General features: G+C 40.1%; 1 protein-coding gene across 1 annotated transcript in view; it reads right to left on the bottom strand.

The window, feature by feature from the left end:
* The window catches only part of PTPRR (protein tyrosine phosphatase receptor type R), a 145,395-nt gene extending 124,436 nt beyond the window's left edge, over positions 1-20,959 (bottom strand). Inside the window, 2 exon segments of the mRNA XM_030480285.2 lie at positions 8,508-8,812; positions 20,819-20,959. Of these exon segments, the coding sequence (XP_030336145.1) occupies positions 8,508-8,812; positions 20,819-20,879 (366 nt within the window). The 5' untranslated portion in view covers positions 20,880-20,959.
* Between the last annotated feature and the right edge of the window lie 1,341 nt (positions 20,960-22,300).

Below are 22,300 nucleotides of genomic sequence, written 5' to 3' on the forward strand. Positions count from 1 at the left end.
CGTCTCCATGAACCATTGGAATACTGAGGTGACTGAAAAAACATCATTTACTTGACAGCTATGTGATCACTTTCAAACACCAATACTCTCCCAGCCTGTGCATTTCATCTCAGAATTCAATATTTATTTTTTGCAAAAGAGATGCCAAAGTGCAGTAATATTTGATCTAGGAAGCATTTTAAAAAGTGTGTTCAAAAGATCATCTTCTGCTTGCAAATAATGTTTGTCTGATCCAAAAGGTCACTTAGTTTTAAAAATATGACATATTGATGTATCAATGATATAATTTCTTTTTTTTTCTTTTTCAAAAACAATTTTTATAAGGCTTAATATTTAAGGGGTTACATACAATACAAGAACACATTATGAACCATCTACGTAGGAACTTCATCGAAGCTGTCGCTTTCCCTAACAACAATGTCAGAAGTGAAGAACCACAAGGATTATTCCAGAGGCTGAACTGCCAGATCCAACAAAACATTGACTGATAAGGAAACACATGCTGTCTTGCTGTCTTTTTATCTGAGTGCCCTTTATCTGCCTTTTAAATGTTACTGTAGGGCACTTGGGTTTTCACAAAGATAGCTCTCCCAGAGCGCTAAGAGAATTAAAAAGACAGAAGAAAAAGTGCTTGTTCAGTCTTTATTCCCGAACAATATCAACACAATGCATAGATATATTGTGGGAAGTAGTCACTAATTTGTTTATTGCTGGGTCTCATAACCCAGGGTCGTTTTGTTCATTTATCATTTTTGATATCAAGCATGTGTGATTCCAGTGATGGCACCCAGAACTCTGCATACCAGGAAATTTTCCTTTTCCTTAGTCAAATTTAGGCAGTAATAGGTTTCAGCTTGCTTGTAAAAGGGAAACAGAATATTGGTAGCAGTACAGCAATCTCCCAAACAAGCCTGTCTGTACTGTTTGGGGTAATGGAGTCAGTGCAATTCCAACCAGTAAGCAGAGCAAGGCTATCTCCAAAGCTGAACGCTGAAACACACAAAGTGCAGGAATGGAAAATCCACTGTTGTCTACATCTCTGCATCTTTTCTCCTGGAATTCAGTACAGCATGGCAAAGAAATGGTACAGAAATCTATTTCAATCAGAGGAATAAATGGGGCCATGTGAGTGAAAAGGAGACAGCAGGGGGGTCAGTTTGTTTGTTTCTCCATTTCAGAGACCAAATCAAAACACATACAAGAAATTTGTACTGGATCAGCTCAAGATAAACACTTCTCCAAAATGTCAGTTGGCTGAAATGATGTGTTTTGAGTCAAACGAATAATTTCATCTATGAGTATGATATAAATGGTACTCTGGGCCAAACCTAACAATTTGAAGAATGGAAAAACATAGACAGATTCAGTTCTGCTACACATAAGTATCTACACGTACATAGGAATATACAACTGAAAGAAGCATGGAATGGCTGACACCTTCTTACAGATGGAACTGCACAACGCTGTCACTGAAACTTCAGAGTTTCGCTTAAAAACATATACCTGCTCCTGAAATCCAGTTTTAATTTAAACTCCAGTTTATGAAGAAAACTAAATGACTTAGAGAAATCTCTTCAATAAAAAAATGCAGGAAAAGGAAATCTTTGTGACCAAAGAGGATCTGGGCAATTTGTGAAAGACACGGCTAGCTTTTGTGCAAGTTTAGGATCCCACTGCATATTACAGAAAATAACCCCAAAGTTGCAGCAGTAGACTAATCAATTAAAGCACTGGTTTTCTGAATATCCCACTAACATTCTTCTAGCATTTTGCAAGTCAGATAACAAAAAAAGTGCCTTAAGGAGGTTTTAGTGCATGTTACAGCCTAATGCAATCTTTCCTGTTTTCCACAAAGACTGACAGCAAACACAATACCATGATAATGGTTCAGCATGCAATTATCCCCGCTGAAGTGCACAGAAGGAAGCAGAAAGCAAATGAGGCCAACTAATGCAGACTCTCTAGATTTCTTTGTGCAAACAAAATCCAGAATGACAGAGCTGCAGGCTACCAGGTCTGTTTGCAAGGCTTGCTGCAGATATGTCTACTATAATTACTTAAGAAAGGACTAGGATAATGGTGAGCATCAATCCCTTATTAGAAGGTGGACTTCAGTTTAGAAGCCAAATACTGTGAAGACCTGATGTTCAGGGTCATGATGTAAAGGGACACAATGGTGATTATAACAATCACACTAAGGGTACTGACTGATATTGCCCACAGCTGTAATGTATGACTAACATTTAGAGCTTGTTAGCAATTCAGCACTTTAATTATAATAAGGTCTTAAAACTTCACTGTTTATCAGAACGGTACTTGTCCTCTGTTGTTCCAAGCATCAGACAAACACATGACCCGGAAATGGAGAGGGACGCAGTTGATACCTTACTGGGGTTTGAGATCTTACTTCTCAAGGCTCCTTTGAAAAGTCACTGCAGACATGGTTTTCTATTTATGCCTCCTCTGCCTGACCCAGTGCCAACCCTTCTCTTAGGCTGGCAATAACAGATGTTAAGTGTCAAAAGGTGACATGTGACTTTTTGTTATGTTTCATAGACAGCTCGGCTGTGTTTCCAGCATTGGTTGACTTGCTACCTTATGGACTACTTGTCCTCCTCACTCATAATGTATTTTTGCCTTATTCTCACACCATTTTGTGCTTAATATACTTTCAAAAGTATTTTGATCACCTCTTCACAAGACCTACAGAGGAAGTGAGCTTAGGGTGAATCAGAGGAGTAGGATAGAGAGGTCAAAGTCACAGCACCAACCTGCGTGTGGTCTTTCTGTGCACCACAAAGTAAATGGCCTTTGGAATTGGAATCTGACAGACTCAAGGCTGAGACCCCAGGTTCATGCAGTACTCAAAAAGCAGCTCCTTAGCTATTTCTATTATTACAATATAGTATAACTACACAAAGCTATAGATAGAACTACATATAAGTACATCTACATCTATCCCAGAGAAAATTGGGACATTACTGTACAGGGTGTAATAAGAAGATAAAATTACCATTTTGAATAACTTCCAAAATAACTGTAGTATAACGTAACACACAACACATGATGGAATGTAGACAAAACACAAGCAATAACAAACCACTTCATTTAAAAACCCTGCCTGTTCTGTTTTAAGAACATCCCCAGCCTTATCCATTCCTCTTCCCTTCTCTCCCTCAAAAAAGAAGAATGATGTTTTGCATGTGGTCTCTTAAAAGCAGTCCTAAATTTCTGGTCTAATGGATCACTCTCAGCTATTAACGTTTCTCACAGATTTGTATGCATTTTTATCAGACTGAGACAGAAACATTTAAATTTAACTTCACAGATTGTTCACTATGGCCTTACTGGGCCAGTCAACTGGGTAGATGCTGTGCCAGTTAAAGATGCCACAGTATTTGAAAGACAGAAGGGTTCCTAACAAAGAGAACTGGAAACAGGAAGAGACTTCATCTTTTATCAAGGGAAGGTATCCAACATCAGGGAAAAGAGTAGTAAGAGATTATGAAAAAACAGTTAGTGGAGTGGACAGATGGGGAAAGGTGGAATAGGTTATTAGTAAAAAACCTTATCAGAGCATCTTGTCTTCTTGGGATTCTCAGAAGGCCATTTACGTTCTCATACACAGAAAGATCACATGCAGCTAGGCACTGTGACTAAGAGGACTGAAAATGATTGGAAGAATTGGATGCCCTCATCTTTTTATCAAGTTCTCCTCATACAGTTCTTCTTATGGCATTCCAGCAGAGCCAGTCAGTAGAGGCAAATTCAATGTTCAGAAGAAAAGATATTTTGTAGTCTGGTTCCCTTTGTTTGGCTTATGTTTAAAAAGAAGAAGCAAGTCTTGCATCAAAAGTCTTGAGTGGATACATGAAGGAGGAGAGAGTAGGGCATCCTACATGTTACTAGAAGAACTTAGAGATGATATTCCATGTGGAAACCATGGCTTCAGAAAAAGTACAAAGAACTAGAAAAATGGACATTTCCAGCAGAAAAATAAGTGGTGGGAATAATGAAACAAAATATAGGAACAAATAAGGTAGATGACTTCTGGGCCTTGACACTGGTAATTAAACCTGATGAATCAGGAAATGGGGAACTGATGGAGGAATAAACCTATATGTGTAGGGTCATGTCAATAAGCAAGTGAAAGATGCATTTTCTCTGAGTATGTAGTATGAGTAAAGTTAGACAAGAGGATATAGCAGTACTTGTGCGATGAATTTGACATAACTGTAAAAGCAGTTCTGCTATGGTTTCACACATATAAGAAGGTGTATAGCAATAGTGAGGTGTGAAAGGGAAAATCTTGATATATTGAGCAACATATACATTTCTGAAACACTTCACAGGATACAAGTGAAAAAAGTATCTGAGGAGTTTTGTCCAATCTTAGTACAACACACTTGTGTGCCTGAGAGAGACTTTGGACAAACCAAACTATATCCAGTTACAAGGGATGATGCTTTAGCACCTCCATGAGGTGATACTTTAGACCTATTCTGAGCTGTGACCTTTACTACAAGTCTTTTTGCTTTTCTCTCAAGTTCAGCCCTAACGGTACATATGTATGTATATATGCACATTTGGCTTTTTAACAAGTGTGTTAGACAGCAACAATTTTAATCATAAGTGGTTATCCACAGACTACTTCTACTTTCCACATACTGCCTTGGCCTTGGTAGTGCTCATGTTCAGTATTGGAAAGGCTTGGAATAAACACAAAGAAACGTTTGGAGAATGTTCATTTCACTACTAACTCTCTAATATGTTCGATGAGTGTATAGTTTCTGAGAACCAACATAAACCCATACAAATAGAAAACTCTTAAGTATTACAAAAGATTTTGTAATTCCATATGTTAAACAAGCAATTTTCAGATGAGTTGGTCTCATATCACTTAGGGAGACAGCTAAACAGAACATATGGGTAAGCACTAAGGCATTTATAGAACAGCCAAAATGCTGCTAAGAGCTCTGGATTGTCCTTACTTCCCTCAACAAACAATGTGCACTGAACACACACACAAAAACCCAACAGGAACTTGATACTGGGTAATGTGATGGAAAGCCTTCAGTTATACAAAATTCAGTCCCAGGAAATAAATCTCTCCTCTTCCTCTTAGGCAAGCAAGCCCTACAATTTCCCCAGGTTCAGTAAAATTACTTCTTAACATGCATTCTGTAATGACAGGGTCACAAAAGACCGGTTTTTGACACAATACCTGTAGAATTCTTGGCTCTGCAGTACTCTGCTGTGCATTGGCAACAATTTGCTTGTCAGATGGTCTAGTCTTTAGCACAAAATGTAACCTTGTAATAGTTCTACATTAGGCAACCATTCACCCTACCTTTCCATCTCGATCATGAAAATGGACCTCAAGTCACTGAAATTAGATTGAATTCAGTTTCCTCCCCTCTGCAGAGCCACAACAGTGTTGATTTATTCTAAATAATAAGCCCCGTTGCTGGCTTTCATACTAAATCACGATGTGCACTAGTCATGTAACTGGATTATAAGAAGCATTAACACTAGCAATTGCCTTTTCAAGTTGAGCAACCAACAACATTGCTAAAGGCTGGAACAAAAAGGGTCAGCCAGGGCAAAACAACAAATGTTGCCACTTGCTCTATACGATAAAAACCAAAAAAGCAGCAACAAGCAGTTAAGTGCTAATTCGAAACAAAGAGAGAGCGATATGTGTATTCAAAACAAAACAGAATCCTTTGGCAATGACATTAACATTACAATTTACTTCAGATGGCATTCAAGAGGGAGAAATAAAGCGTTAAAGTACAGAGACCTGCAAGGAGCAGGGCTGTGCCTGGACTGTGGCAACTACCCTGCTGTGGGACAGCTGCCCTTTGGAAGAAGACACCTTCAAAATTAGTCCAACGAGCTGCCTGACTCTCAACACTTCAGCTTTAAAACATATGCTTCCCCAAAGGCTTTTTCTAAAAAGATGAATTAAAACCAAACCATAACCACAGTCCTTCAACATGTCCAGAGATTGCTGAAGATCCCAAGCAACAAACAACTTTCATGTCATGATTAGCTCATGCTGTTGTGCCCCCCCTTAAAGCACATATGGTTCTCAGTCAGAACAGAAGGCTTCAGAGCGGCAGCTCCATCCTAGAAATGCAGTAGCAAAGCTGCAGACTGAGGTCACTTAATGAGAACTTAATGTAGATTTAATAGATTTCTTTTTTATGTGACTGCCAATTGAAATTCTGCTTCATTTAGCTTTTAATGCAGGCACAGAGCCGGTCAGCTAAAATCAGGATAGCCCCAGAACACTCTGCAGGATTCTTCCAAGTTGAAGACTGTGGGTCTCCATAAGTGTGCAAAACCTTACTAAAATAACAGGCCATAGGTAACAGCATCATTCCTTGCACTAACAGAAAGGTTTTTCACCTTCAAAGGAGGTGAAATAATGCTTACTACAGAAAAAAGAGAGCAGATACTTTTATTATAGAGTTGGCTGTGCTGGCTTAGGCTAGGTTGGGGCATAGATGTATCCAGCTTGCTTGGGATCTCCTCCCCCATTAAGTATTGGGATTCTGAACAGTTGGCATGTCCCCAGCGAAGCAAGGCCTATTTTGCTCTGGCATGGACACTTACATTCAACTGAATCTAGTCCACTAACTATGCTAGCAATCCAATCTCAAACTAGCTTGTTCATGTGCAATACAAGTCCAGGGCACAGCTTTTTGAGCCTAGCTCCCTGATGGTATTTGTTAACTGTTAAAAACTTTAACTTTAGACTAAAAATTACTACTCTTTTTCTGATTATTCTTTTCTGTGTCACTAGCCTTTATGGCATTTGGTACATTCATGAGGACAGATATCTAGAGGTACTAACAGCAGGAGGAGCTTGTACGTGATTCTAAAACACTTTGTGTGCTAAGATGCCCTACTATTGTATCTTCTTTCCTTGTTTGTAAAGGTCATTCTCTTTTAATCTAGCAATTTCTGTACAAAGTAATTTACAGAATTAGGCAATAGCTGATGACTGTAATTAGTCACATTGTTTCAGTTTAACCTTTATTAGTTCACTCTAATGAGTGTGTGAGCCATTATGAATGGTTGTTCTTCCCTCCAGGAAGCAGAAGAATGAGCCCGATGCTCTTCTCCGTAATCAAGCAGGGCTACCTATGCACCAGGGTGAGGCAGAGCAGAGTCTGTGTAGAATTTATGCAGACTGTGCTGTGCACTCCACAGAAGACAGCTCTACTGACAGCATGCTGCTTCACTGGCATGAAGGGTGAAGATGAAGCAGGGTGGCATCAGTATATGAGTCTACCGACATGCCCTCTACTGCAGGAGGGAGCACTGCCATCACTTATTTGAGAACGGGAAAGATCACACACACAGTTAACTGAATGAGGAGGATCCCAGTCCATATGTCCCAGAAGGAGTGCATATGGCTTACACCAACAAAAACATAGTACTTCTTGTTTTCAAGAAACCAGCTTCTTTTCAAACAGCTATGTAAGCATAACGATGGATTTACTGGAGAAACAGAAGCGAATGAAACCTTTCTGTCAGTGTCCTGGTTTTGGCTGGGATAGAGTTATTTTCTTCCTAGTAGCCACTATAATGCTGTGTTTTGGATTTAGTATAATGCTGATAACATACCAATGTTTTAGTCATTGCTAAGTAATGCTTACCCTAAGTCAAGGACTTTTCAGTCTCTCATGCTCTGCCAGTGAGGTGGGGCACAAGAAGCTGGGAGGGAGCAGAGACAGGCCCGAACTAGCCAAAGGGATATTCCATACCACAACACATCATGCTCAGTATATAAACTGGAGGGAGTTGGCTGGGATGAACTAATCACTGCGTGGGGATGGGCTGGTCATCGGTCAGCAGGTGGTGAGCAATTGTATTGTGCATCACTTGTTTTTCTTGAGATTTATTCCTCTCTCTCTTTTTATTGTATCCCTTTTCTTCTTCATCATCATTACTATGTTTTACTTCATTTCAATTATTAATCTGTTCTTATCTCAACCCACAGGTTTTACCTTTTTCTGATTCTCCTCCCCATCCCATCGCGGGAAGGTGAGTGAGAAAGCCACTGTGTGGTACTTAGTTGCTGGCTGGGTTTAAACCATGATGGCCAGCATTTCAAAATTTCCCTGCCTCTGTAGAATTGTTCCCTGAAGTACATTTTCTTGTGCCTTATGCAGAATAAGTTTAAAACCCATCCAGCAAAAGCAGTGCAAACATCAATCAAGACAAGAGGATTAATGGCACTTGAAGCAAAGGTCAATTCTTTACCTACAGAGAGGCTATATTCTGCACTGGTTCATCAGATTGCTTGTTGATCACAGTGAAGATATATAAATGCAAAGTGAAGAGATTCAAGAGGTGCAGTTGTTATTTAGATTAGATGATCAGCCAGGCAGTGGAATATGAACTTTGGATACCCCACAGTAAAATCTGTCAATATTTATCTACATGCATATTTATTCACCAAAAAACTGCAGAACTCAGAAAAAGGCACTTACCACAACAATCACATTTGTTGCAGGAATGGGAAGATTTTCCACTTCCAAATCTTGACCAGTCATAGCTAACAGGTTGAGGGATGGATCGTAGGCAGGTCTGGGCAAGGCTGATTTAACAATTATTGCAGGGTGCAACTTGTTTATTTTGGTATGGGAAGAAGAACGGAAATTTTGTTTGGAATTCTTATAACTGTCTGTATCCAGACTTTTCTCCACACTCTGTACATGCTGATAAATAAACACAGGTTTTCCACTCTTTCGCTGATGAATTGCCAAAAAGTGGTCATTGTCTCCAGAAACGCAGCCTGTAGAAAAAGAAGAATAAGTTTAGAATGTCTCTCTTGGCTATTCTGTAGACAGCACTGGAAATCTGATGAGATCTTTAGATTCTGCAAGATTTGGAAAGAATATCTGTGGCATACAAGAATTCCCTTAAAATCACACAACACTACACACACTACACTACAGAGTGTCTACTAAGTATGTGAAGTATATCACATTCTTCAACCATTTTTACAGGGCTTTTTAAAATGTTATTTATACTTCCAGCCAGGTTTACATTTCAAAAATCATATGCAAGAGCACACAGCACATGCTGAGCCAAGTCCAATTTTGGTATCAGTATCAACTCCAATGGGAAAACATATGCAGTCCACTTTCTGATGTATTTAATCACCCAGTAATGCCAAAGATGAGAATTACTGTGATCATCTTTTATATATGGGCACTTGAGGAGAAAGGGCCAAGAACCAGATCCAAAAATCAGACATGTAAGAAAGAGAAGAAAGGTGAAGTTCTGATGCCTGAGTCTATAATCATAATTTTGTATTCCTTATTCAGCTGCTTAAACCAGAAAGCCTCAGAGTCCCTTCTGCCAATTCTTGTTATGGCTTAACCTTCACTCAAGCATTACCTGGCCAGTCAGTGGAGTACCTGGCTCTCTGCAGAGGAGATACAGGTGTGTGGATTAAGCCATACCTTGCATACCTTGGTGTTAGACACAAAGAACTCTGTTAGATTACATGGTTTTAATAAACTATGTATTAGTAAAAACTAAGTTCTATTTTGATAGTCAGAATACTTCCTAATAATGCCTTTGTAAAAGGAACCAGAACTAAAAGTGTATTTGATTTTCTTTTAAATGGATGAAATGTAATGAATCTTCAGTGCCTTTATGAAGAACAGAACAACCACAACAGCGCAGTTTAGCTCCCAGTCTGGAAGACAGGCTGTCTCTGTGAGCAGAAAAACAGGCAAGGATCAGCTCCTTCACAGATATAAAGTAACTGAAGCCGCATTAGTCACCTCCTGGAAGAGCACTCTAAGAAACCCACTGTGGTACAAAAGGGACTTTGTGTTCTAAGACAGTGAACCCAGAGAGCTCGCTCTGATCAGCCTGGAATTTCCTCTTCAGAAGCTGTTGGAGTTAATGGCAATGCTGAATCAGTGTGCTGATTTTTAGTTTAAAAACATATAAAATCAATGTTATTTTAATTCTCATAATGAGCTGTGAAGAACATCTCAGAACCAATAACAGTTCAATTCAGGGTGAACAAGAAATCATTTTCTTCTATTCAGACTGATTTTTGCCTCTGAATTTTTTGCTTCTGTAAGTAAATCAAAATAATCGGTCATTTGCACAGCTCTATCCAGCATCCTTAGGAGATTTCAGTGTAGGTAATTACATTCTGTTGACCTAATTTCCTCATGAAATTTCAGTTAGGAAAATCAAGGACAATACCTCATCTGTGCTATAGTATTGCTGTGCATCATTGTGAAATGCATTCTCTGCCAAAAGCGGGTCCATGTCAGTAGGCGGTGAAGAAATTCATAACATGCATGAGCAGAAAATGAAGAGGAAGAAGACAGAACACAGAATCCTGCATTTTTCAGTACACTTACAGACCCTCCTATGCTAAACCTAAGGCTACTCTTTCAAGTGGTAAAGACGAACACTGACCATTTCCTAGATGACCACTGAGTTCACATGTGTACGGCTGTTAGGTTTTGATTGGGAAGATGACTGAGAGCAGGAGGAAAAACGAGAAACTGCAGAGTATAGCCTTAAAGATAGCTGAATATCAAAGCTTGTTAAGCTGGCTGGGATCTCATTAAGCTTTGTGGGGGCTGACTTCATTGATAAAATCCCGAGGGCTGGTCTTACCTAGCAATTTAGAGTTGTGCGAATGGCAAAATAAAAAGAAGGAAACATCAGCACTTCTCATCATTACCTACTTCTCATAGTCACCTATTTCTCACAGTCACCTCTTTGCTGGATTTATTTTCATGTCTCCTGCACAGACAACTAGTCTTCCAAAACTAGTCTTCCAAAACTGATCATAGATAATATACAGGAATGTAACTACAGCCCTATGTGGTGCCTGTGATTCCTCTTTGCTGTCCTTCATTCCTACTCTACTATTGTGATACTCCTAGAATTCTTTATATTGCATTTCCTATGGTCTTTAATATTCCAAATTTCACTTTAATTTCATTTATTTTTACTGAAAGAAGCAGAAAAAAAATATAATTAAGTACTTGCCCAAATTCTTCACTAAATAATGTTAAGGTAAATGCCAAGTATGACTTCAGAGTTAATCCTGACTGAATCCAAAGTAACACAAAAAACCCCGATAAAACAATAGTTAAAGGAACTCTCCAAAAGCTGGCCTGCTCATGAATCTCACTACTTTTTAACAACAGTATCAGCATTTCCTACTAAATCCCAATGGCTCACTTCCATTAGAATTATAAAAATCATGTTAGTAACACAGGTCCCTGCAATGGATTTGATACATGGCCCATTGCAGCAGATTTTCAAGATGGACAGCAAAATATATTTTAGTAATGGCCCAGCCTTTAGAAATGAGAAATTAACAAGTCTAATTACACAACATACTCTTTGCACTCACACCAATCTATTTTCACCAGCTGACAGCACGGAAGCTCAAATATGTTACAAGGAAATTACTAGGCTGTATTTGTTTTTCTGAGAAGTCCACAAAGCCCCATTAGCTTAAGTAGGTCACATGCATTTACAGTGCCCCATGTGAAAAACTTCATTGATCTTGGTAGGACTGTGGATAAAGCCCTAACCACAATCAGACTTTGGCTGCCAGACTGCTACGGCTGCCTCCAGTGACCCTAAGAACTGGGCCGCGCTTCGTATGTTCAGGGGAACATACAGCTTCCTCTTAATCTGATAAAGGGGTAAAATACTCCTTCCTGACCCCGCAGACTACAGCTCTGAACACAAGCGGTATGCACCAACAAGACACTCAGAGAAGTAAGTCATTAGAAACACCAGCACTTCTGATACACATCACCTTTAAATATTGCCTGTCTCCGACCCTAAGAGAGGGAAGGCTGGGATTCCCATACCAAGTTCTGTACTTACACGGAAAAAGCAAATGCTCCTTTGTTGCCCCCAGGGAAACCATCAGAAGCTATGAAGAACTGGAGTATGATATCAAAAAAGTGATTTTGGTGCCTTTTAAGCTTCAGGTATCCCAACACAGAAATTCAGAAAATGTGGCTTAGGACAAGGCTCAAAAAAATAGAATCCCTAGAGGTAACTTTTCCATAAGCTTAGGAAACTTGACCCTAAGTTAGTTTTTATATTCTGTTCATACTATCCTGTTTAAACTCTACTTCAGAATGTAGTTATTCATGACTGACTTGTATATTCACCCAGTGCTGATATCACCCTTTAACTAAAATAATGTTTTTCCTTCTCCCAAAATTCCCTCCCCTCCAATGTGTTTACAAAGAATTATAGTTTATTTTGCCTTGGCATTGAGGAGAACAGACTAGCTGTTCAGACTGTGATTCCATGCTATTTCTTCTAATTAAAAAGACAATGAATCTTCAACTATTTCTTGCCTAAGTATAGGTATTTTTATTTCAATGAAAAATGAACAATAGTCAATGGTTACTTTCAAACTCAGGTCAGAACTTCTCTTAGCAGCAGCTTTGTATCTACCTTTGCTCCTTATCCTTCCTTCCTGTAGATCACCTCATGTAATAACCATTCCTCTCCCCTTTAGTAACAGATACTGTACTGTGACTTTATACTGGTACGATTTGTTGATCCTGTCTTCTTGTTCTTCTGTCTGTACAATGTAGTGATTGGTAGACTCTTTTTGTGATGAACATTGCTACTTCTTCCTCTATTCTTTACCTACTGCTTGACTTTTCCTTCTTCTTTACATCCTGGTTGACTTTTCCTTCTTCCTTGCAAATCCTTACATGCTGCTGTTGTTTTTCCTTAGGGTTTATTATGGGTTTGGTTGGGTTTTTTTATATATATATATATTATTTAACAACAAAGCCTGTCTTGATCTTGATTCCATGTTCCTCCACTGTAACCCCCTCTTTAATTTAGCTTCTCCTGTACAACAATATTTTCCTTCCTCAAAATCTCAGTTTATCTTTAATTGTACTTCCAATCCATGGAGCTTTGCTTCTCATCTATTAAAGTGCAACAAGAAGCTCCAGAGTGATGTAGAATGCATACCTTCTACAGCTACAGAAGAATGATGGAGAATGGGTCAGTAGAAGCCCTTGTGAAATACCCCTATGGTTCCAGTATATGGGGGACATAAAATTTTTTCATTATAATAGATGGACAAATCACATGAATGCTAGCTAGCACATGCTTCTGAACCTGTCTTATACTACAGATTTGTACTACATATGCAGAAACAAAAGATTACAATTAATAGTAAATCTGATGTGAAAGATATTGTGGTCACTTTTGACAGTCCCAGTTGGCCTCTGCTTAATAGAGAAATCCCAAGATTTCTCTAGACTGTCTTGACTTCCTGAATAGTGTCAAGACAGTTGACATTTTATTTTAAAGCAACCTGCCAGAAAATTGTTAAGTCTCCCAATTCCCAAACACCTTCACTTTCTCTAAAACAGATAGACAAAAAACTTTGAGATAGTCAAGATCCATTAACAAGCCAGTAACACAGTAGCACAGATTCTCTTTTTAAAACAGAAAAATATCACAGCTTTGCAGATTTTTTTATCTCACATCCTCTAGAGCCAGAAACCAGAAATGTATTCAACTGGAAAAGGAGAGTCCCAGTGGGACATAATATTCTTTTGTAAACCTGATAGGGCAAGGTAATGGTGTCTAAAGTCTTAATGCATGTCTGGAAAAACAATTTGAGGTCATTGTATTAAGTCTTATAATTCCTTTTAATCTGAACAAATTAGATTCATAATAAGGTATATTCCTGAACATTCCCATTTCCTGTAATGAGAGGTATACTGTATATTTACTATTTGCAGTTAGTGCAGTCGCCCCAAATCCATTGACAGAACTGCTGTGTTATACCTGTGCTATACCTGATTAGTAATAGCACAATTAGTGAAGCGCACAAGTGAATACAGACACATACTGTATATGTTCTAAAACTCACACTTAATACTGTAACTAGCACTATAATAACACTGAAGTCTCTTTATAGTTACAGATATCTTGGTATTTTACACAGCTTGAGATTTTCATTCCAAGAAGCTGGAAATTGGAGGAAAAAGGCAGAAAATCTAGAGTCATTTCTTAAGGGAAAAGCGTGCTGAAACTTGAGTGATTGGTTTCAATGATAAATTTAACTCAAATGTAATTTGATTTACTGTACTTAATGCTGTTGCCAAATAATTTCTCATTTTCAGTAAAAAGACTTACTAAAATTTGGTAATTAAATTTTGCACCCTGAGCTCCCCATGCTTTTTTCTTTCTGTTTAGCTCACCATTCTGAAAGATGTTCTTTGTCCCATACAACCTATCTTCACATTCTACAAACCAGTCTCAGACTTTGGTCAAGCTCAGTCTTTATCACCTCCTTCACAATGGTTCATCTCTTCTTGAACAGCCACCCAGAGTCAGTGTGAAAGGTAGGTCAATGTACTTATTGCATATCATTGATCAGTCCTCTCCAATAATTCCAACGTTCCTACTTCTAGGAGACTCATTGCCTGCCTCTTTTTAGTCCACTGAGGTGGAAATGGACTCACACCCTGCAAAACATAATTTGCAGTTCTCTCTTGTCTATACAAGGGCCAAGTAGATGTTGGCCCAGACGAAGAAGGAGAAAAAAAAATGAATGCATGTTAGCAAAAAAACATATATGGACTTAAGAGAAAGGAAGAAGAGAGGAGGAAGAAGAAGTCACCAGCATAAACATCATATTCCTCCTGGCAAAGGCCTCCAGGTGCCTACAACTCCTGATAACATCCCCCTATAGCCAACACTAGCGTGAAACTATCAGGCTTAGAACCCAGAAGCAGTGGAGGGGAAGTATAACACCAAGAAAAGTGACAGACAATTTTAATTGCATCGTTGCTATTATTGTGATTTTTTTCTGTATTATTATTCTTTGGTTTTCTATAAAAATAAGATCAGATCTAGACTAACAATGCTTCTTGAACTAGATTATTAACATTTTCATTATGCTAACAATAAACTCTTCGGTTTACTTACATGTATATGGTGTGCTTCATCTTTGTTCATGAACAAGACCTTGAGTGTAACAAAATTCTTCTAGCTGAAGAAAGCCACAACAAGCTATGCAGGAGCATGCCTGACGAAAGAATGTTAGTTCTAGCAGCCTACTTAGGTAGGGAATAGCTTTGTTTGTATTGTTCTAACAGATTTTGTGTTAAGAAGAAGCTGTGGCATGAAGGAAGGATCTGATCAGGCTATATGTTTTGGCGTTATTCTTTGAATGATGGGAACAGTCACAGCCTGCAAATCCCTCTGCTACAAAGACTGTTATAGGTGGGAAAGTATTTTCCTAGGTGAATTCTTCTGCAGTTCCAAAACTTCCAATGTGTTGCTTCATGCATGTGCTAACAAACCAGAGTGGATTCATATTTTTTCCTTTTCAAGTTTGCCTGGTCTGCCTCACAAAAGCACTTCTGACCAAAACAAAAAATTAATACAAAACCAATTTGTACAAAATGTGTGTATGTATGTGTGTAGGTGTATATACAATTTGTTTTTATGTGTGTGTTTGTGTGTGTGGGAGCAAGCAAGGACACCCACATGCGCATGAGAGAGTAAGAGAGCACCCCAGAGAGAGGGAGTTACACACAAGAGAGGGAAGAGGAGAGAGAGCTGATTGCAAGGAATAATTTTTTCCTTTTCTAATAAGCAACCTGCTGAAAATAGAAACAACTGCAAATTCAGTTTTGCTGAATTTGGCCTTTTCAGAAGGAAAAAAAAAAAAAAAAAATCCCTGGCCAAAAATATCCACAGTGAATTTGAATTAAGCACAAGTGGTATCTTTTTCAAAAAGACACTTCGCATCTTGTTTCATCAGCCTGTTGCCTAATATGTCAATAATGAAACTGGATACCACAGACCATTGATTTCACTAGGTCTACTCATGTGAATTAAGGGATGAGCCATTGGTCCCAAAGGCACTTAAGTATTCTGCCATACTTATACCCTGGCACTAATGTACCACATAGTCTCACATCAGATTTTTTTCCAGAAGGTGTGAGAAAGTGCTGCATCAATGTGCTAATTTTGTGATTACTGTAATTTTCCAAATAAAGGTTGTGGCTAAATTCCGCTCTATATAACGTGGATGTAAATATATAGTATTTCCACAGAAACCAGCAGCTGACACGAAGGGAAGTCAAGTTCAGTCTTAGAGTTTTGGCTGGGTTTTTTTGCAGTAATACTACTTACTCTTGGAAATTGCACTGAGGATTTCTGAGCAGATCTTGTTAAGCTTCTCCAAGTACTTATTTTGAAGCCACACTGAAAATCCAACAGGACAACGACTGTGCTTTATGGAGTAAGAGTCCTACTCACCTTCTAGCCCCCTACACGAAGCCTCTTAACATCCCCATGAAGGGAGACCACGAGAAAACACAGTCACATGCTGTTATCTCATTAGCTTCCTTCTAGAGAGACACACTCCCCCAAGAGCCCAATTCATGGTTTTTCAGCAAGTCTCCTACTCCACTCTCCAGAGAAACTGGAACCAGCCTTTGCTGTCTACAATGTTTCAATTTTCTTGTAATGCAACAAATGAAATTAGGCATGGATTCCAAGATCACAAGCCTCAATAATTTCCTAATGGATGTACTGCACATAAACCTATCGTAGAAGATGATGTCTTTCAAAATTATGAACAGCAAGAATTTCCAAATGTAAAAACATAGCATGGGTCTCTTTTCCAATGAAATACTTCCTCAAAAATATGAAGTCAGATACTTTATTATAAAACTATTTATCCCAAAAGAACCTTTAAAGAGACAGATGACTACCCTCTGATTATGCATGATTCTGCTAATAAAAGGCACAAATGTCTATTCTAGTAAAAACACCCACTCATGGCCAGCAATATGTTTTTTAAAGAAGGCAAGTATAAGTACCAGCTTCATTTAGATTATGTTAGTGTAATGAAGCACATTTCCAATAAATTTTTAAATCAATAGCTCCTTCACATTCATTCTAAATGTATTTAGAAGCTAGCATTATCCACTCATTAGTATGAGGTTACTGAAATAGGTCTGATATTGTGAATGCATTAAGTGCAGATCTCACCTCAACCCTAGAAGTACAGTCCCCAGATTTTCTTATTTTTGTGACAGAGCTTGCATACTTTATAGAACACAGACCCCTCAACACTTAAGTAGAAATCACAGTCCCACTCAAGTAATTTCCAACCACGAGAATACCACGCAGCTCATGTTTTACCAGGAAAGCTGAAGTATTTGTTTCTGCCCAGCAGAACTTAGTAAAACCACCCTGTGAACTTTGGTGACAATTAACAAAACCAGTCTAGCGTATTTATAATGTGTTTCTACACCTAGTGAATTCCACCTAAAAGAGTGTTAGTTTGTGGTCAGAGGAATTTTGGTTTTGATATAAGCAATCCTCATGTTATTACATCATTGCCCCAAGAAGTTAAAATACCACTATTTCCTACCTCAAGTTTTACCTGATTCAGCGTATGGGCTTGGGGAATGGATCCATCAAGAGGTTGAGACAAGGATCTACAGGCTTCCTCTCTGAAAAGGCTAGTAGGAAAGTATTGGTCCATATTGACTTTAGGTTGTCAATGCATCTCTTTCACCAATGAAGAGAATAATAAAATGAGGCAATAGAAGCCCTTAGCAAGTCAGTCTAAGGCCTTTGCTCAAAAAACCATGACTTTGATGACCTGACCAAATCTTTAGCTGTTAACTCTTTGTTTTTCCAGGAGCAGGGTTTGTTCATCTTAAAAGAAAATTCTGAAAAAAATTTTCTTGTAAAAAGAGATTTTTAACATAAGGCTAGTGGTGGGTTGATAAGTTTTTTTCTAGTCTAGTTGATCTTCCTCACCTATTTCCTGTGACTGGATATTTAATTCAGCATTTTAATTCTGTTCACAAAATTTGTTAAAGAAAGAAAATGAGGTGAAAGAGTTAATTAGTTGAGTAACCTGAATGACTCAAATGGCTCTCTAATTACAAGTTAGTCTAATGCATCACTTTGTGGTTTTGCTACCACCTGCCATTCTTTCACAAGGAAACAATGCTTCCTAGTAACCTTCGGAGGTATTAGATTTTTATTGCAAGAATACGTATTACATTATACCTACTAAAAAGGAGTATAACCTGTGCCGTCGGGCACTCTCTCCTGCAACTCATAATGTAAGTCGAAGGTTCATGCTGACCTGTAATCGGTTGCTACTGATTTAGGTCTTCATCCAACAGCAAGTTCTATATAGGTTGATTACTTCACCTGCTGCACTCAGCAGAAGGGCTTAATTCTGTTTTCAGAGATGCACACACAAGCATCTGTGATTTCATCAAGAAATATATGGGTATACCAACAGCACAACTGGATTTAATTTTCTGTTTACACAGCTGCCATGCCTTATTGGAATTGGTATCTCAATCAAGTTAGTAAAATGGTACCTTTTTAAGTACATGAACATGCTTGATCACATATTTGACAAGAATATTTTCCATTTTTTGTGTGAATGCATATGTGGCTACTGTAAACACAACCATAGTAGAATTGTCTTTCCATAGGAAACCAGATTTGCTATATGACGTGCATTACCTTTTCATTACAAAGCACTGTTTAAACACATTAGAGAATTAATTCTTTTTGCTGTAGCATCAGCTCAAGTAAATACATACTTATGTTTTCTCTAAAATCTATTCTCACCAACTGATATCAAGGGAAATCTTGTTAATATCTGCTGACAGTGTTTTTAGCATTCCCTAGAAACATGCCTCATATAAATTCAGCCTCAGACCAAAAAAGCCAAGCAGTTTCCATCACATTACTAAAAACCTGACATTCAGGATATAATTTGTGACCTAGCATTAGTGGCAAGTGGAATGCATTTTGTGATTCCACATGAACCAAAGCTGCAAAATCATCGTCAATAATTCATATGTTTAGGCTATACATAAAAGATATCCATAGCGGTAGCTCATGAAAGACCGAATTTTCTACTTCCATCAGATGAAACAGAGAAATCTTAGCAGTTTAAGCTTGCGATTTCATTGTTGTGACATCTTCAACGACTTCGAACAAGAGTAAGTCATATGCAGCCCTGCCTTGGAGGAAGCACAGCTCTCGTGCTCAGGGGGAGCCATGCCCAACATGTAAAGGTTGAATTCAGCTCATGTCCATCCTGTTGCCTTCTCTGAAACAGCTATTTTCCAAGATTTCCCAGGGAGCAAAGTAACACCATATAAATGTTTATTTTCCCCTCTTTTTCTCATGATTAGAGACATTTTAATAATAAAGGCCAATATTTGTCTGCAGGCATTCCCAGTAAACTAATGAAACAAGTAAAACTTAGTAAGGAAAGTAAATGGTTTACTGGCAGGGTATAAACCCAGTTCCCATTAGTTGGATGGAAAAATGAAGCACCTTAAAACTAATGTGAAGTCCACTATTACTAAAGGATACACTGAGACGTTTTGTCAAGAGGCATGTTTTGTCAAAGAGGCTGCACACCAATTTTGTACAGATGATCATTTTAATACATGTTGTAAAGGAACAAGCTAAAAGCAGCTTAAGGCTTTTATTAAAATGGATCATGAAATGCTGCCTTTCAGTCAATAATCTCTTGCACATATGAATATAAGGCACAACAGGATGAGCTTCCTAACTATAGATATACCGGAATGAAGCTTCTGAGGTTTTATGAAGTGTAGCCAGTATTCCAGGGCAATAAAATACCAATAACTGGGGCAAACCACTTCTCCTGACAACAGCAAAAGAGAAGAAAAAAAGAAAAAAAGAATGCTTCTTGATGAATCCATATAAATAACTATTTCCATAACACAACTTATTCAGGGGAGGAGTACACATGTTCCCGCACTGCTTCCACATTACAAGACGCATGAAGTTCAACTATTACTTTTAATGATTCTGCAGTAAGACAATGCAAATTAGTTGGATCTTAAAATCTCTCCTAAAAACAACATTCCTGGGAGTAAAAGAAACCATACCTGTGCATTCCATTGCTGTTCTTAATTGAACTTCAGTGAAGTTACAAGCAGGGTGCAACAGCCATTTACTGTTTCAGAAGAAGCTACACTTGCCATAAATGATAAACCAAAGGGACTATTCAACTTTACGAATTGAGAATTTAACTCAGTTATACAGTTACCCTAGATTTTATTTCCTACCTAAGAGTATACATGCTTAAGTCTGCACAGGGGTGAGAGAGGCTCTGAGCAATAAGCAGCTTTAAGTGACTTAAAAGAAGCCCGAGGTTTATACCAGGAATATAAGCTGTGACTATCAGAACGAAACTGGCGGTGGAACTTCATGCACGTACCAGGGCGCCCATCGCTAACCACATTTCTGAATGAGACACACGTTTTGCTAGCAAAGCAGAGAGAGGATTTATGATCACCACCGCTACAGCTGAAACGCCTGCTGTCGCAGCTGAAATTTCCTTTCCTTAAAAAACCCTGCTGCCACGAGCGAACGCAAGTAGCAACGCCTCCCCCCACCTCAATAAATAAACGAATAAGGAGGAAAGGGGGTAAAGACGCAGGATTTTATCCTTCGCCGCCCCAGGTCCGCCCGATCCGGGACGGCGGGGTTCGGCGTGTTCCTCGAGGCTCTCGGGCCGCTCGCTGTCCGCGGTGCTGAACAGCGCTGAAGCCACCCGCCGCTGCCACCCGCCGCTGCCGCCCGCCGTACCCCGGCAGCCGAGCCTCCACGAGGCCGCTCACCCCCCGCCCCGCCACAACAGGTGCGCCGCCGGGCGCCAGCGGGTGTCTGCCGCCTTCCCGCCCCACCGTCCGGCCCCGGCCGCCCCGCTGACCTGCGGCGCGGAGGTGCAGCAGTAGGCACAGCGCCCGCAGGCACGCGGCCGCCCGCCGCATGGTGCGAGCCGCGCTGAGCCGAACCGAGCCGAGGGGAGCCGAGCCGGGCAGCGCCGCGCCACCGCGTCCCGCTCCCCCCGCCCCCCCGCGTCCCGCTCCCCCCGCCCCCGTCAGTGAGCATGCCTGGGAGCGCGCTGCGCATGCGTAGCGCCGCGCGGGCGGGCGGGTGGGTGCCGTCGGCTGCTTCCGCGGCGAAGGGTGAGGCGAGGGGCGAGCTGGCGGCGGTGGCTGCGTGTGGGACCGTGTCCCGGCTCCCGTCCTCCGTGCCGTCCTTCCCCCCGGGAGATGGGATTGTGGAAGGCCGCGGAGACCCTCCGAATCCTCCGGGATGAGTGGTGAAGGGGGAGATCTCCAGTTCCAGCAGCACATCTGGGCAGGACGGGGTGGCGGGGGGTGTGTGGTGTTCTGTCCCTCAGTTCCCAGCTGAAGCTGAAGTCAGGGCACGGTCCTGCAGCGAAGCGGTGGATTTGCATCTCCCCAGTATTGCACCGCTGATGAGGCTCGTCTCAGAAGATTGGCACGGCTCGGGGGACTTTGTGGTTTTGTGCTTGCAGCAGAGGCAATTCTGCCTTCAGTATGTTGTGAAACACGTTGTGTCGTGAAATAAGCAGTTAGGAAAAACTGCGTGATGGAAATCACAGCCGATACAGAAATAAGGAAATAAGTGCTGAACTCCAGGCAGTGGCTCAGACGAGACTGATGCAACACCTGCTCAGGAGACACTTGGGAAATTGATTACATGGGTATCACAGACTCATATAAAGAGGCCAAACATGAAACGGCCCTGTAACAAGATCATTTTCTGAAGTTGAGTTTAATTGATTGAAAGAGTCACCGGAGGCTAACCTTGAAGGGAAGTGGCAGATGTGTCGCCCAGCAAGTGATCTGTCTACAGCCTACTGCTGGATGCGGTGAGCAGTGCTATACACACAGTCAGGTCTGCCGCTGAAGTGGTGTGCCCTAAGCAGAAAATAACAAAGGATATTAACAGAGCTCACTTGCTTCTGACTGGTTTCAAATGACCCTTCACGCAGAGAGCTTCCTCATATAAAGTTGTGAAGGGGCGCACAGAGCCTGATATCAAAATGCAATTGCATGTATGACTGTATGTATACGAATGAGCTTCCTTTGCAGCTCCCATCTGTACAGACAGTCAGCTCACTTGCTTGACAGCAACATGAGTGAAAAAGGGCTTGGGTTGGAAGACCACTTGATCTTGAGCTCTGCCCGAAATGGGGATTTAAAATGATCAAGGGGATTTTTGAACAAGGAGTGGGATTTGAGCCCTTTCCTCTCAGTAGTATCCTTTACAGGTATTGTGCCTCAGATGCCCTGCTAAGTTGTGAGATTTCTGCTGCTTCCTCTACTGCAGCACATCCTGTTCCAGTTTAATCATGTTAGTTCTGACTAGTAGAAATGGA

Source organism: Strigops habroptila, chromosome 3, assembly GCF_004027225.2.
Source record: "Strigops habroptila isolate Jane chromosome 3, bStrHab1.2.pri, whole genome shotgun sequence".
NCBI classification, from domain to species: Eukaryota; Metazoa; Chordata; class Aves; order Psittaciformes; family Psittacidae; genus Strigops; species Strigops habroptila.